Consider the following 16,636-nt stretch of genomic DNA (forward strand, 5'->3'; position numbering starts at 1 on the left):
TCCACAATACATGTAACTTCCAGAGCTGTGATAGCTCTCTGTGTTCTACTTTCTTTCTCTCTATTTTACTGTTTCAGAGAGAGAAAGAATATGTGTGTTAGGGTTTTACTTGAAAGTTTAAGGTTTCTTTTTACCTCATTTCCAGCTCCAGGCAGGAAAGTCTTGACTTTGATTGTCTTTCCAGGTGCAGGAAAAGGAGACTCCATTAGACTTCTCATAAATGGATAAACCAGGGCAGCAGATATTCCTCTTCTCCTTTCAACTTCATCCAGTATCTGATCCATCACAGTCAAATGCAGAATAAAAGAGAAGCTGTGCCTTAATGACAACTTACACATGTATGCTATATTGACTCTACTCAACTAACGTGCTAGTAAATCGGAAATTTTGTGTTTTGTCCATTTATTTAAAAATAAATAATAAACAAGCAATATCCAACTTTCTTCTTCCAGAAATGTCATTTCTAAGACTGAAGCCTTCCAGTTGAGTATGGACTCGATCTAAACGTACTTCTTTGAGAAGGACTGTCACTAACATTCCATCTAAACAAGGAATCTCTCAATGACACCAGCGCTTGAAAGATAACCTGGAACTACAGGACCTTGGCTGCATTGCAGCACCACACAGATAATGGTCAAACAGAGGGACTGTAGCTAATCAGCACAGCTGGACCAAGTAATGTGGGGAGACAATAAGGGTCATGGGGGTCAATGTTTGTTCCTTGGCTTACCACTTGTTCATTGTCTGGCAGAAATAAACCATGTGCCCAGGTTCAAGTGCAACACTGAGCTGAACCATGGCCAAAAAAAACAGTGTGAAGATGCAGGACTAGAGGAGGAGAAAAGCAGTCACAAATTTCTCTCCAGCACTTTGCACATTCACATTAAGCCATAGTCTCTCAGGAGCAGACAGTAACAGCACAAGAGAGTTCAAATTCCTTTTGAGTAACCATCATCAAAGTTTGAAAGCTTTTTATATCTGAGAACCCTTATAGAAAGGAGAATGATGCTTGTGATAATATAAATGAAGAACCAGTTTGCTGGGCTTCTAACAAAAAGTTCCAGTTTTACCTTCTGGCATTTAAATAGCTCAAGTACCGTATTTTTCGCCCTATAGGACGCACCGTCCCATAAGGCGCACCTAGTTTTTTTGGGGGGGAAATAAAGGGGGGAAAATTATTTTCCCCCCAGGCGCGGGGCTGGAGCGGGGGAGGCCCGCCTGAGCTTCCGCCGACCCCAGCCCCCAAACAGGCAGCTCTCTGCAAGCCGTGGGAGCCCAGTGCTGGCTCCCACTGCTTCCTGAGAGGTCCCGCGAAGCCTGGATGCGCTGAGCTCAGCGCGCGCAGGCTTCAGCATGCAGGCAACTCTCCGCAAGCAGCGGGAGCGCTCCCGCTGCTTGCGGAGAGGTCCGCGAAGCCTGGAGAGCGAGAGGGGTCGGTGTGCACCGACCCCTCTCGCTCTCCAGGCTTCACCGAAAGCCTGCATCCGCCCCATAGGACGCACACACATTTCCCCTTCATTTTTGGAGGGGAAAAAGTGCGTCCTATAGGGCGAAAAATACGGTAAGTCATTTACAGTTTCCATTAATAGCTGAACTGCAAACAAGAAGCTTTTTTTGCAAAACTTATCCATTTTTGAGGCAATTTGATGTTGATGTATAATGCTGCCTGACACAGTCAGACCACTACTGTCTACTGTTCTACTGGCAGCTGCTCTGCAGCAGAAGTCTTTTTTAGCCTTGCTTCCTGAGATGATTTTATTGGAGCTACCAGGGCATGAATGCAATGCCTTCTGCGTGCCTTTGACACTGCTATTTAGATAACTCTCATTAACACATTTTAAACTTTCTTTGATGACAGAAAACAGCATAGCCTAACAGAATTCACCCATGCAATGATCTTGATATGAAGTTATCTTTTATCTACAGGTGCATATGCATCCTGAACTTCCAAGTTTCAGCAACTTTTGGTGAAACAGGCCTTGGGGATGGGAAGCGGAAAGGAGGTATAATATGAACTGGGAGATTATCAAGCCTGGCATCAGTATTTTGGGTGTGCAGGCGGATTAATGCAGACTGAATACAGGGTCATGTGGGCAATGAGGATTAAATATCCATTGGATGCACACCCAACCACAATTTAAAAAAAACAAAACTGTTCTGGAGGTATTCCCTGTATTTGGCAATAAACAGATACTGGGTTAGTGTTATACTGGCTCATCATTTCAGATAAGTGTGCCAAGAATTACAGCTTGGCCAAAAGTGGCTTTAGAATACAATGGACTGAGAGGGAGAGTGCCAATACCGACAGACACAGATGTTTTTCAAATTAAGATGCACTTCAGGCACAGAAGTAATAAAGCATTCTTTAATAAAGTCAATAACAGAGATGAACTGTCCAGCACAGTAATTCTAAAATACTGTTATCGCCAATCAAACAAAAAACTCCTCTTCTTGACTCATTAAGTGTGAAAGTTTTCTGTGAGCAGCTAATCCAGCAGCAGTGCTTAAAAAAACCTCCAGCTTACCTTGGAAAATAAGTCAAAGCAACCCAGGCGGCTGATCACACAATATACTTCAGGTAGGCGTGGACCTTTTCCACTTGGCTGACAACAATAGTAAAAGAAAGAAAGAAAGCAGGTTTAATTGCATTTTAAGCCACTGATATGATTGTGCCATTGGCCACTATTCTAAACATGAATCTTTCCTTTCATTACCAAAGTGGTCAAACTGTTGGGAAATCACCTTATTCTTTTCCCAAAGGCTGGAACCTCAAGATACATTTATCCATTCTGGCAACTGCTGTGCAATGGACACACTTCCCCATCATCATACCAAATCAAAGTTTGGTTTTATTTTAAAGAAACCTCCAGCACATTTAGCAATTTCTGCCATTGATGTCGTTTTTCTATTGTATATGAACTGAAGCCACAAAGATCACTTATGAGAAAAGTTGAGAATGAGGACCATTGAGAATGCGACCACTAGGGCCAGCCCAATACATTTTGCTGCCTGAGATGAAGGACAAGATGGTGCTGTATTCCATGTACTGAAGCCAAGTTGACTGGCAGTTGAATCCTGTCAACAGGATAGTGTTTTCCACAGCACCCAAGGCCTCAGGCTAGATTATGGGGCCAAGGTAAGGCTATGTGGCAACAAAGATGAATGATTGGCTGGGGCAGGGGTCAGTATACAGACAATCAAGTAATGTTGCTGCTGCTCCCATTTCAGTACCCAGTGCCTTTTTTTCAAGGGGTACTCAAGGGTACGCAGTAGCGACACATCTTTTTGTTGTTATTAAAAAGTGTGGCACTTTACACCCTGCCCCCCCAATCTCTCTCACTACCAAGGAAAAGTAATAAGTGAATAGAAAGAGAACCTACCCAGTTGATGCTGACAAAAAAAACCCCAAATGCACACTATATAAAAGAACATAAGTTTCATCACACCTCTCCCCCCCTTTCTCCCCCAACCCTATGCTGTATACAATACTAATGTCCCATTTCAAATGTAACTGATTTGTAGAAAGGACTTCACAATCTGAAAAAAGAGACAATGCACGTAACCGTGTAAACCAAGAAAACTGTTAATTAATTTTTTTTTTTAAGTGTGGCACTTACTGTAACAACTTCATGGTTGAAAAAAGTGCTGCCAGTACCTAGGGCCTGAGGTGGTTACACCTCAGTCTGCCTAATAGTAGGACTGGCCTTGGCCACCACAAATCCTCCCACATGAGTTTGCTTGCTACATCCATCGGGTGCCTTGCAAATAGAAAGCAATCAGGAAACTAGCCATGACCTAGGTGGTTTGACAGTGTCCTCCATAATCATGTAGACATTCCTTCATTATGAGTGTTAAAAGGCAGTTAATTTGCAGTTGTGCTGATGGTGTGAGCACATGCTCCATATTAAGGACAAAACAGCAGTGCCAATTCTGTGTACCTAAGGTACGCTAGCTCCTTCCATTTCCAATCAAACCAAAGGAGATGGCAACATTTAAAAATCCTGGTTGTTAACCCTATTTTTATGAGGCTTTCAAAATATTTTCTGCAGTTAACGCTTTGCTGTTGAGCTGTTTGCGCACAAGTCGCAGGAAACTGCAGATTAATGTTCTAATCAGAGAATGACTGGGCTGGTCAGCAGGTGCGTGTGCTTCTGCAGTTAAAATCGTGAAGATGCAGTGAAGTTAAGTGAACACAGACGAGTCTATTTCTGGATCAAGACCTGCTGCTCAGCAGACGTCACATTTCTGAAAAGGCAGAATCCTTCTTTGTCCATATTAGGTATAAAAACGCCTTCTAAAAGCATCAAGTGATTATATCTAGCATGTGGGATTTGGGTTAAAATCATTGTGTCAAATCTGCAGGAATGCTGTAGCCATGCCAGGCGTCCTGGACAGCTACCAGCTAAAAGCTGTCTTGCTGGTTGCCAGTAAAAACACTGCATTCCTGGGTCATATATAATAGCAGGAACAATAACGGCTCACAGTTTAGTCAAAAGCTCCGGCCTTGTGAAATATTACTCCTGGGTTTTTTTGCTGCTTTTTTAATAACCCTTAAAGGCTACAGTGTCACCAAGTTTAAAATAAAAATAAAAATGAGCATCTTCACTTTCCAAACCTCTCTTGCTTCATGTCCTTTATTTCAGATTTCCCTTTTCTTTTTACCAGCAGTAGTGACTTCCTTTGTGCTAACAGATCACAGCAATAAAAATGGAGCCCCTCAGAGGTGGAAAGTTTTTAAGTGGCTGGAACTCTTCTTTCTATCAACTCTTTCACTGGTGTGCGCATGCACCAAACTGGATAACCTTTCAATTTCCTTCAAACCTCTAATTATTAAAAAAGCCCCAGTGTTAGTACAAAGCTTTTTACATTTGTGGCAGTATTCACATTTGAAATAAAAATCATTGAATTTTGAAATTGTTTTCTAATATACTGTAGCGTGCAATTTTAAGTAATAGCTCAAATTTTAAAGATTCCTGGTTATTTTCCATTAGACTGTGTGTGTGTGTGTGTGTGTGTGTGTGTGTGTTGATTAGTGGAAGATGGAATCAAGCAATACCGGGAGGGCCACAGGTTGCCCAACTTTGGTCTATATGAATGGGTAAATCAGACGTGGATTTAGGGGAGCACCACTGGCTTGACTGCACTCGGCACAGAGCCTCGGGGGGCACTGCAGCTACGATGTAGAATGGAAGATGTGAAGCGAGGAAAGTTCCGATTTTTTGGTGTTACACAGGGCATCACTGAAATTTGAGGCCCCAAGGTCCATCACTGACTAAATGCCCCAGGAGCAGGTTGTCTCAGTGCTACTGGCTGTTATGCAAAATTGTAAAGATCAGAAATTACCTATCATCAAAGCCAGTTTCATCATCCTGTGAACCTCAACCTCACTGCAGATTTGTGAGTCTGAAGGCAGTCTTAAAAAACAAATCTCCCCAAGTATTCAAGTATTCAAGAAGACTAAAGGTTGTCAGCCTAGCATACACATCTATAATACAGAACTCTGAAAAGAGAACAAAACACTTAGGAATAGCTCTTAGGTGATGTTTGCCACTGTTTTCAATTTTCGTGCATCAGTGAATTATTTCCCACTCCTTTTGAATAACAACATAGGAGTTCTGATAAAAGAGTTTCAGATTTAGCCACATATAAGGGCATTTGAATGTAATTTCTAATAATCCCAAAGGGTGACATCTAGAATTCAAACTTCAGTTTATGGAAGACATTAATGCTAGTGATCAAAATGCACTTATAATATAATGCTTATTTAAGTGAAAGAAACTGTGGATGTAGCAATGTAATGTGAACATACTGTACATATTAATAGTCGTGGAAGCCTGACAACTGTACTTGTCCAACTTTATTGTTTTGAAAATGAAACAATCACAATATTTAAGCCAAAACTGGACTGGAAGCAGCATCTGACAGTGCCAGGAGATCCTGTCCCACACTATCAACATTACTTTAGATTACAGCTTTTGAATAGGTTTTTCTGAACCTGTGTTCTGTAAGTCAGGGTTGTGTTGCATGTGCTATGCAGATGATTTACAAGGTCTGCAGTTTTGCACACCCAACCCTTTTCCATCCTCAAAGCAATCAAACAGGAGTACCAGCTATCCTGCTAGGAATATTCTTTGGTATCTTCCTCTCCACCATCCAACCCAGGCCATCAGCAGCACCCGCTGCTGAAAAGTTAAGCTTTCTAAAAAAAAAAAGAAAAATCTAACAGCAGGTAGTCCCTTCAGAAGTTAGAGTATCTGCTACTCCGAAACCAGGTTCCATCTTAATGTGCTGCTCCCTTACAAATTACAGTGGTACCTTGGCTCTCAAACTTAATCTGTTCCGGAAGTCTGTTTCAAAACCAAAGTGTTCCAAAACCAAGGCGCACTTTCCCATAGAAAGTAATGCAAAATGGATTAATCCATTCCAGACTTTTAAAAACAAACCCTAAAACAGCAATTTTACATTAATTTTACTATCTAACGAGACCATTGATCCATAAAATGAAAGCAATAAACACTGTACTGCAGTCACACAATCAATCAATCGGTAGCTGAACTGGGTTCCACACAGTCACAAAAACAAAACAAAAAAGCCGCAAAAAAATTATGCAAAATAAATAGCAAAAACAGACAGACCTCAGTGTAACACTCAAAACGGAAGTGTGGCAATCAAATCGGAAGCATAACACTCAAATCGGAAGTGTGGCATTCAAAACGGAAGTGTGGCACTCAAATCAATACATAAACACTCAACACAGAGCACATTTGGCTACCGAAAAAAGTTCGCAAACCAGAACACTTACTTCCGGGTTTGCAGTGTTTGGGTTCCAAGTTTTTTGTGTACCAAGGCGTTTGAGAACCAAGGAACCACTGTACTTGTTTGAACTAAAGCCAAGGTCAGTGTTGCAGTGTCAGCACAGAGTAAGCGGTCAACAGTAATGCTGACCTTTGGTTGTCATATATCATATTTTTCCTATTTCTGATCACATGCCTCCTTTTATTCCTAATATTCTGTTATTGTTGATTATTTACTATCATCGTTGTCTCACAGACAGGGGAATTGCCATATCGGCTCCCTGGTTCGTGTCCCTGCAATTAAAAAACTCCCCAAGTAAAACAACTTGCCACATCAATTAAAGTATTTCAAAAATACATGCTCTTTCTGTCATGAGCATCAATCTCGTGGAGAAAACATAAAGTGGGCAGAGGCTTTCATTATATGAATGGTTGCATTTGATCATCTCAATTCAGCAAGGTGTAATCCACATTCAGGAACAGATTCTCATGCATGGATTGCCTCACTATACTGTACATGCCAGAGACTGTTGTAGGATAATATTACTAGTGCTAGCAATGGCCTGAGGAGACATGATAGCAGAAATACTAGGTGCCTAATCATGGATCTGCCCCAATCATGGGGAGTGAGTGCAAAAGGAAACTACAGATGAGGGGTACTATATCTTCCCTTGCTTCTATATTACCGCCCTATATTTTATCCCCACATGTGTTTTACTCCCTAGTGAAACTTTAATAGTAGAAGCATCCTTAACTGCTAGAAAGGTGGTTGGGAGATGGGATGCAGAAAGGTAAGTGACAACCAGGGACAGGGGTGTTCAGCACTCCTTTCCTGTATGCATCTTCTTGCTGTTAAAATTAGAGCCTGCACAACCCATTTCTGTGTGTCTGGGGGCAGACCTGTGTTTAAGCACATAGATCATCTACCACCACATCTAAATTGGCCCTGAGTGGAAATCAAAGAATGACCTCGACCCAGTTTCCCAATAACGTAATGTCTACAAAAGGGAAGATGGGCAGGGCATGAGAAAATGCAGCTTACTGGCCTCTGTTTGGCACTACAACACAATCTCATTAAAAACATATGAGTGGGATAGGAAGCAATAAAATGTAGGTAGAAAAAGAAGTTCCCCAATGTTAGCTTTGGGCTTATCCACACTTAGCTTTCCTCCGCTCCTTCCAGGGGCAGCCTGTGCTTTAAATCTCTGTTTCTATGTGCCCTTTTCTCTCTCTCCAGAGCTTTCCCCATAAAAATCTGCTCTTTAAAGTTCAATCGGAACAAACAGCAATCCACAGAAACCCTTAACTGACATTGAATTGACAAAGAGCAGTTTTTTTCAGGGAAAGCTCTGGGGCAAAACAAAAACAAAAAAAAAACATTTGTGATGGCCTGGGAATCCGATTCAGAGGCTGAACCGGAGGAATCCCAGCCTGCACAGGAGTTCCCGCCCCCAGGGCCGGCTGAACTGGGGCAGGGCCTTGATTCTGAAGCGCCTGCACCTGTGCCGGATCCTCAGGAGCAGGCACCAGGTGAATCCACTCTGGCTCCGGAGGTGGTTGAGGACACAGTGCCTACAGGTGCGCCTCTCCCAGCCCTGTCAGGGGAAGGTGAGTCTCCCCCTGGGTCCAGTAACCCTCCAGCCTCTCCTGAGCTGCAGAGGCTCAGGGCAGAGAGGCGGAGGGAACTGGTTTCTCCCAGGAGTGCTCGCCTTAAGGCCAGGAGAGGCGGGTCTCCTGGGGGCCGGGACCACCCCTGGCCTCAGAGAAGATAAAGGCCAGTCAGCCCGGTCCCAGGTTGCGGGAGCAACATCATTGAAGAGCTGTTTTGGCCAGCACCCAGTCCTGTTCCTCCAGAGTTCCTGTCCTTGCCCGGCTCCTCGCTTTGGACCCCGCTTCGCCTGTGGAGGACTGTCTGCCGACCCTCGACTCAGGTCCTAGACCTCGCCCCACGGTAACCTCCCCCCGGGACCAGCACAGAGCTTTTAAGTGTAGACCTGTGCCTGGAAAGAGTGAGGCAATAGGTAAGTGTGCATAAACCCTTTAGCAGTTCTAGTGACCTGTACATTAGTTTGCTGATGTGCAAGGCATCTGTAGTCCAGTATGCACTATGCAGCTAATACTAGCTACTACTTCTAGTCCAAATGTACTCAGGGGATCACCATGGGAAAAGAATCAACTGTCATTCGTGCTAGTAGCTCTGTATCCTCTTCATAACCGGTAACATTTCTATCAGATACATCCTGTTTTACTTCTAGTAAGCTCTTCTCTGGAAATGCCCAATTTGGGAGTAGGTAGGTATGAATTTTCCAAGTAGAATAAACAATTGAGAGTGGGCTTGGTTTTAAAAAATGGAATTCCCTGCCATAAACACTGAAACATGTAAAATGCAGTAACTCCTAGATTCCCTGGAATATGAACATGGATTTGATTTGATTTTCTATAGAAAAAGCTCTAGTTCCCTTAAGACCACAAGGTCTTTCTTCTTGCATTTGTCCGCAGCCCCAAAAGTGACACGTTCAGCTCTCATAATATGTCACATTCTTAGCATAGTGTACGTTGAAAAAAGTTGATGTACTTACTAGTAATCTTCTGCAGTAACCAAACCTTCTGCTGCCATCTTCTCCCGTCAGCATAAAAGAGAATGTTTCACTGTAACAAAGATTACCACAGATGTTATTGTGCTGCCAAAAAGCAGGTGTTAAGATTCCTTTCGATTAATATTTTGACATGTTTTGAGATATCTTCCAGACAGATAAATCTTGTGGTTTTATCTCATAGTCTTGGTGAGGCTTTGTGACTAACCAAATGATTTGTACTCATTCTATCCATGTGTAAATGATTACATAACACAAGAAGCAATGGAGAACCAGATATTCTATTGTGAAATTGGTTGGTTTCTTTTGCCTCACAGTTGTAAAACAGAGTACTCCACTTATTGTAGTCAGCTAGCATATGGTTTACGCAGTAGCTTATGCTGTAGGAGGAAAGAAACACCGATCCAATTAAGTCTGAATGGAATATATTCAAATTAACCAATGAATTCCAATTCAGCTATTTCAAGCTGGAGCCTCCCTTTCCATTTATTTCATTCATATCCCACTTTTCCTCCAAGGACTTCATGCCAGCATACATAGTTCCCTCCATCCCATTTTATCCTCACAAGCTTGTTCGGTAGGTTAGGCTGAGAGCTATTTCTTTAAGTATGGAGACTTTGAGGTGAGCAGAAAAATCTCCCCAAAGATTGACATCTCTTGTTCTGTTCTTAGCTGTCTGACTGCTATCAGAACTATACAAAACTGAACAAGACATGGTTGCAAAGCTCCCTCAAGCCAGGCTCAGAGAATGTCTTTGGGAGCTTGCAAAAGCTCACCTCAAAGGAGAGGCAAGCTTTAAAAGGCCCAAACTCTCCTCCGGCTCAAATTAAAATCTGATCTGAAGAAGGAGAAGGAACCCTGGCTTTCCTCTCCACCATCCCTCCCCCAAACCACATACTGTGAAACTGCTCCCTCCTCTCTGCCACCTCCCCGCTTTCTGTTACTTGTCTGGCCAGTGGTAATAGCACCAGGGAGAAGGGAGCAGAGAGATCTAGCCCTCTAGCCACCCATCCCCGGCTGCCGCCACTCATTGCCCAGACATCAGCAGTGGTAGTGGGAGCAGCCACAGCAGGGTGCAGGGTAGCTAGAGGCCAATCACTTCCCCTTTTCTGCAATGGCAGCCCTTCTTTTCCAAGGCCTACCATGCCCTTCCTCCTAGGAAGTTGTTATGCAGCACTCCAAGGCCATAAGTTATAGCCCTCTGCTCACAAAATTATCCATTTGATGTGTTGGAGAGGGGCAATTTGCATCTCCGTTAGAGTGCAAGGCTGTGCCCACCCCAATGCCATGTCTGCTTAATTGTTTTTCTCTTTTTTGGTGCCATTGCCAAACTCATTGGGTATTAGGGTGGAGAGAGGGAGAGAAAGAGAGAGAGAGAGAGAATGAGCAGCCAGATCACACCCCCTGAGCTGCGGGTTAGCCACCCCTGCTCTACTTGGTAACAGAAAACCTAAACAGGGCTTTTGTGATACTCAGAAGTGAGCTCTCCCTTCTCTAACCCCAGGTAGCCCAGAAAGGCCAGTAATCAAACTGCTATGAGCAATTTCACTGATTATTGTCAATACTTTGCAAAGGGTGTTAGTTAGCAAGAGCAGCAAATAGAGGCAAGAACTAGGTGTGGTGCACCAACAGAACATAACTAGAGTTCCAAAGGAGAGAAAAAATGTCATCTACATTCAACAACAAGCAAAAGGCACAGATTTATGTGTGTTTTGTCAATCCATGAATCCAGTCTTGTAAGTATCAGCAGGATAGTTTACCTGTTGTATTCTGACACTGGGTTCCAGTCCTTGGCATCTGGGAAGCAGAACTGTGGGATGGCCTTGAGACGTTCTTCTGCTTCACGAACTTGCTTTGTGGGTCTTTCTAGCTGTGGTTAAATAAGTTAACATCAGCAGAGTCTAGAACAGCCTCAAATCAGGCTTTTTAAATCAACACAGGGAATAGCTATCCTTCTACAAACATCTATTAAGGATGCAATCCGAAACCCTCCTTACCTGGGAGAGCAAGCACCATTGAACCCAATAGGGCTTACTTTTAAGTAGACAGGGTTAAGGATTGAGCTGTGACTCAACCAATTAACTAAATGAGAAAACTATATTTTATCCCCCAAAGCCATATATATATTACTTAGTACAGAAACATATGCAGAAAGGCAAAAATGTGCCTTTTGAATTTAAACTACTGCCTTTTTGGTTCAAGAGAAGACAAATGACAAAAAAGATAAGCTGGGTATTATTATTATTATTGATATCAGAGCCTCATTGATATCTTTCTCCTCCACACAATCACAGAAACCCACTCAGGATCCTGTTTTTGTTGCTGCTGTTCCATTATTGCCTTTGCCTGATTCCATTAGCCTTATGAGACTCTAGGCAAAGAAAACTACAACCACTGGGACGACTGACTTTATGGGTCGTATTCAACTAACTTAAAGTAAACCCAGTGATATTAATAAACCTAAGTTTATCAAGGCTATTCATTTCAATAGGCCAATTTTGAAAAAAAGTCAGTGGGTTGTATCCAATGAAAGGACAAGTGAAAGTGATGCCTATTGCAAAGGAGTTCCACGCTGCTCCACACACTCCCAAAATCCTATCCTGAGGGCAGAACGATTTCTACAGAATAGAAAGGAACTGTGGCAATTCCTTCTTCCCTAGATCAAGCTGTAATACCATCACCGTGAACACATCTGTACCATCTACAGTGTGTTACATTCTCCCATAACATTGAGCCAGGGATTGCAATTCGTTGTTTCAGCTTGTGCTAAGAGAGGAGTGAAGCGATCTCCCATGTTCACAGAAAAACCATTTACTATAGCTTGCCACACTGTGTGAATGCAGCCACCCTATTTACTTACTACTTACTTACTTACTCACTTACTTACTTACCTACCTCCTTACTTAAAATCATTTCTAGGCTGCCCTTTGTTTGAAAATATGACCTCACAGCAGTTTAGAAAAAATAAAATAACACAGCAGTGGTAGCATTCCAATAAAAAGTCTCATCAAAAAATCCACAACATAAACAAGGGAAATAAAAACTGGCATCATTTTAAATTTTGTTTGTAAACCACCTAGAGAATATTTATTGATGGATGACTATATAAATCTAATGTGAAATATAAAATAATAATGTCCACCCATCTATAGTAATATTTCTTAAAATTGGACATGTGTCTATTTTTAAGTTATGCATGTGCCTAACAGTGTCCCATATATGCTACAATAGCAGTCAACAGCTACAATAACAATAATGACGGTAATCCAATAAAGTTGTTATTTTACCTTTGGAAACTGATATGTGACTTCAGGGAGGTAAGTATTTTTAGAGGGCTTCTTCTTAAGAGAAACTACCACAAAATACTCAAACAATTCACGTTCCTGCCATTCAATCAGCTCCAGTTCCAAAGTCCGGTAACTAGGAGCTCTCTTCAGCATTGACTGGATGTGGACAAGGCGCTGGGTGTGAGCTAATATTAGAAAAGAAGCAAGAAGTATTACTTGGCAGCTTCTGAAATGCTAAGCCCAAGTACGTTCACTTTTAATTCTGCATGTCTTTATTTCCTACATAAATGAAAGCCTTTTCAAATACAGAAGCGATAAAAGTTCTTGAAAAGAAACTTGAGGAATACAACCTACTCAAGCTTTACGAAGTCCGCTGACTGCATAGCATCAAATGCAACAGGCTGTAAACCGTAAGGATCCCTATACTTTATTAACAAACATAAAATAGCTTCTCACATCACTTTAGAATCAGGTCTGTGTTGCCAAATATGTTTCAACCTTGATGTGATAAAGTCCTCTGGGTGGGATTCAACTAAGGATTTCTGGCAGCAGAAGCCCTACACAAGGACTTCTGCTTGCACAACAAAACTTTCCCTTCTCTTTTCTCCCCCCATGTAGATATGGGGAGGGGGGCTGATTTGAATGAGGGTGTGCATTAGGAGAGATTTAACCCTTTGCCCCCTGTACTGTGGTCCCAATCTAGATCAGGGACTAGACTGATGATAGCATGGTTTTTTGAAAAGCAGAAAAAAGGAAGCTCCTCTTGGAGTGAATGCCCGCCCCCCCAGGTAATATAAGAGCATTGCCTTTTGGAAAAAATACAATATCAAATATATAATACTAATTTTAAGGCCCCACAGAAGGAGCAGCAACAAGCTGCAGTTTCACCCATCCGTTTCTGCTGCACCTCAGATTACCACAGTAATCTGTATCAACCTAAAGCCAGGAAATTCACTGGAATAAAAGCAGATTCTGGCACTAGCTGGGAAATAAGTCCATAAAAACAGATTTACTGGCCAGACAAAGACTGAGATGCACCAGACTGCTAGAAAGCAAAAGCAGCAAAGACGGCTAAGGAGAAGAGAAACTGTGCCCAGCAATTTCACAATCATTTCATCATCATTATTATTACTGTCTTTAAAGGATTTTTAAGTGATAGTCATATCCACCATATTTCTTCTTATTTTTTAAAAAACCCATTCCTTTATATGAAGCTTTGCATTTAGTGCACCTTAATTAATTTGCTCCATGCTCAAAAAAAAACTGTAAAAAGAAGATAAGCTGCAGAAAATGCTGGTTCTGAGCAGGTGCTCCAAGCTGGGAAGAACTGTATTGGGTAGCTTTCACCTTAAATGCCTACTGCCGCCAATCTATAATAGAGTGATGACAGTACTGGCATATTATATAGGCTTGCTATAGATAATGATTACTGATATAACGTATCTACAAAGTGCTTTAAGCATTTAAGAAACGTAGTGTTACAATTGTCCATCACAATGACCACCACTTATTATATTCTTATTGGCTAAATGCAGGGATTGGGAAACCTGTTGGGCTCAAACTCCCATCATCCTCAGCTAGCATGGTCAACAATCAGGAATGACAGGAGTTGGAGTTCAAGACTATCATGGAAGGCTGGAGGTTACCAATCCTTGATACAAGGCCTTGCATGAGAATAATTACTTTAGTCAAATGCAAACATCCTAAGGAAAATGAAACGGCTTTCCTGCTTCTTCCTTACTGCACCCCCACTGTACCTCTCCAAAGGCCAATTCTTAGGCTCAGGGGACCCTCAGAGACCAGGAGCATCGTTTGTGATGATGCTCAGCCAGCAGCAACAGGAGCTCTAGGGCAATAGGAAAGTCCGGAGAGCTCCAAGTTGACAGTAGCAGCCAGGATGCACCTACAGAATGCTGCTGCCATTCCCTGACCTTGCTGCCACCCTGTCCCATCCAAGTGAACACAGTGCTACCAGCACCTAGCGGCACTGATAGGCAAACTAAGGCCCGGGGGGCCGGATCTGGCCCAATCACCTTCTAAATCCAGCCCGCGAACGGTCCGGGAATCAGCATGTTTTTACATGAGCAGAAAGTGTGCTTTTATTTAAAATGCATCTCTGGGTTATTTGTGGAGCATATGAATTCGTTCATTTTTTTTTTTCAAAATATAGTCTGCGTCCGCCCCCCAAGGTCTGAGGGACAGTGGACTGGCCCCTGCTGAAAAAGTTTGCTGACCCCTGATCGCATGCCACTGCTGCTCCATCACCACCCTCACATGCTTCTGCTGTCAGAGATGAAATGGGATGTGGTAAGGGGGAGTTGTAGTTCTATCACCTTGCCTCCCACTTAATTTCATTGGATTTTAAAGCAACTACAAGATTAGGAATGCTGAGCCTCTCACCTTTAAACCTGTCATCTGAATCACTCTCACTCTCACTATTTTCATCTGAAAGAGAGAGAAGGATTCTATTATCCGAAGGAAACTTCAGGTTTGCTCTTAAAGTTAGCAAAATAATAATAAAAACAATGTGTGTACTTATGTCCTGCAATGAAAATACATGGTCAAGCGATGTTTCATGATTATGGAAATCTTGAAGAAAAAGTAATTTCCAGGCTGCTTGAGGAAGCATTTTGAAAACTAGTTTGACACTTTCCCATTCAAATTCTTTTTACTGAAAAGAGATTGTAACACCTCAGAGAAGTCAAGGGGGACACTTTAAAAGCTTAAGTAGTCAGAAATCTATATGAATAACATGAATTCATGAGTCAAGGGCAGGGAGCAGCTACAACTGAGCCAGCAGCAAGCAGTAGCAAGGCTAAGTTCAGATCTAGATATAAGGGAAGGGCCATAGGTCAGGTGAAAGGCATCTGTGTTGTATGCAGAAGGTCGCAGGTTCAGTCTCCCACATCTCCCTACGCTGCACCCTGTCTGAAACCCTGGATTGCTGCTGCCAGTCAATGTGAGTGGACCAATGGCTTCACTAAGTACAAGACAACTTCCTAAGCCCTCTATGTTTTCATGTCTTGGTGTTGGAGTGGTACATCTCATAGGGCAGGACCATTAGGAACTCTCATTACTTCTGCTACACTGGCACACACACACTGGCATACATGATCACATGCACATACAAAGATGCACATGAGATGCACAGACCACAGCAAATGTTAAAAACATTCATTTGGAAAGAATATGCACACAGGATCCAGTTTTATTAATTGGTTTTACTTTCACAAATAAATCAATGGCCGATGTGGCTTCACCATGAGCCCATTTGTGCACTTCAGTTCTGCAGAAATTAGCTGGCACCTTCCAGGAAACATTGAGAGCCGCTTCACACTTTATATAGCAATCAGGTTTGCTACTAGGGCCACACTTCCCTAGTATCTCTTGCACTAAATGTGCAAAATGTGAAAGGCAGATGGGCATTCCTAAATGCTGAAGGATGCACACCAGGGACCCCTAATTGGCTGCAATTCCCTAGTTTGTGCTTAGGAACAAGCACCTGACCATGCAGCTTTATCTGTTTATTTATTATACAATATATCAGTGTAAAAGTGACTTCTGTAATGAAAGATGGGTGCTAAAACGGATTTCATGATATACCTCTCAGTGATGCTGTTTCAATATTGGACATTGAAAGCTTCTTCAATCTTTTTTTCCCTCTCTTTGCACTATAGATAGAATTGATCCTTTGTACAAGCTGTAAAAGAAGAGGAGAACCATTAGCCTCCATCAAATCAGCACTTGAACTCTAATAAGGATGGAGAATAAAAAAGGTGTGTGGGTGAGGGCAGCATGCAATGCACAGGATCTGTTAGCACCTCCCCTCCTCTCAGCACACTCCAAATCTGCTCCAAATGGTTTGGGAGAAACCCAGAACAGGGAGAAGAGAGGGAGGGGAAGTTCTGTTAAGAATGTACTAAACACAACTGCACAGGAAAGCATTAAACATATAAGGAAA

At 42.4% G+C, this 16,636-nt stretch overlaps 1 protein-coding gene across 6 annotated transcripts in view; it reads right to left on the reverse strand.

Annotated features, from left to right (window-relative positions):
* Positions 1–16,636, reverse strand: part of DENND2B (DENN domain containing 2B) — a 145,630-nt gene that overhangs the window by 21,800 nt on the left and 107,194 nt on the right. For all 6 annotated transcript variants that reach the window (XM_083590792.1, XM_083590789.1, XM_083590793.1 and 3 more), the window contains 7 exons: positions 16,279–16,375; positions 15,076–15,120; positions 12,676–12,860; positions 11,149–11,258; positions 9,374–9,443; positions 2,526–2,603; positions 135–275 (listed from right to left, as the gene is read on the reverse strand). In XM_083590792.1, the coding sequence (XP_083446918.1) occupies positions 135–275; positions 2,526–2,603; positions 9,374–9,443; positions 11,149–11,258; positions 12,676–12,860; positions 15,076–15,120; positions 16,279–16,375 (726 nt within the window). The remainder of the gene's footprint in view (positions 1–134; positions 276–2,525; positions 2,604–9,373; positions 9,444–11,148; positions 11,259–12,675; positions 12,861–15,075; positions 15,121–16,278; positions 16,376–16,636) is intronic.

Source organism: Podarcis filfolensis (assembly GCF_964270895.1).
Source record: "Podarcis filfolensis genome assembly, chromosome: 1".
Taxonomy (NCBI): domain Eukaryota; kingdom Metazoa; phylum Chordata; class Lepidosauria; order Squamata; family Lacertidae; genus Podarcis; species Podarcis filfolensis.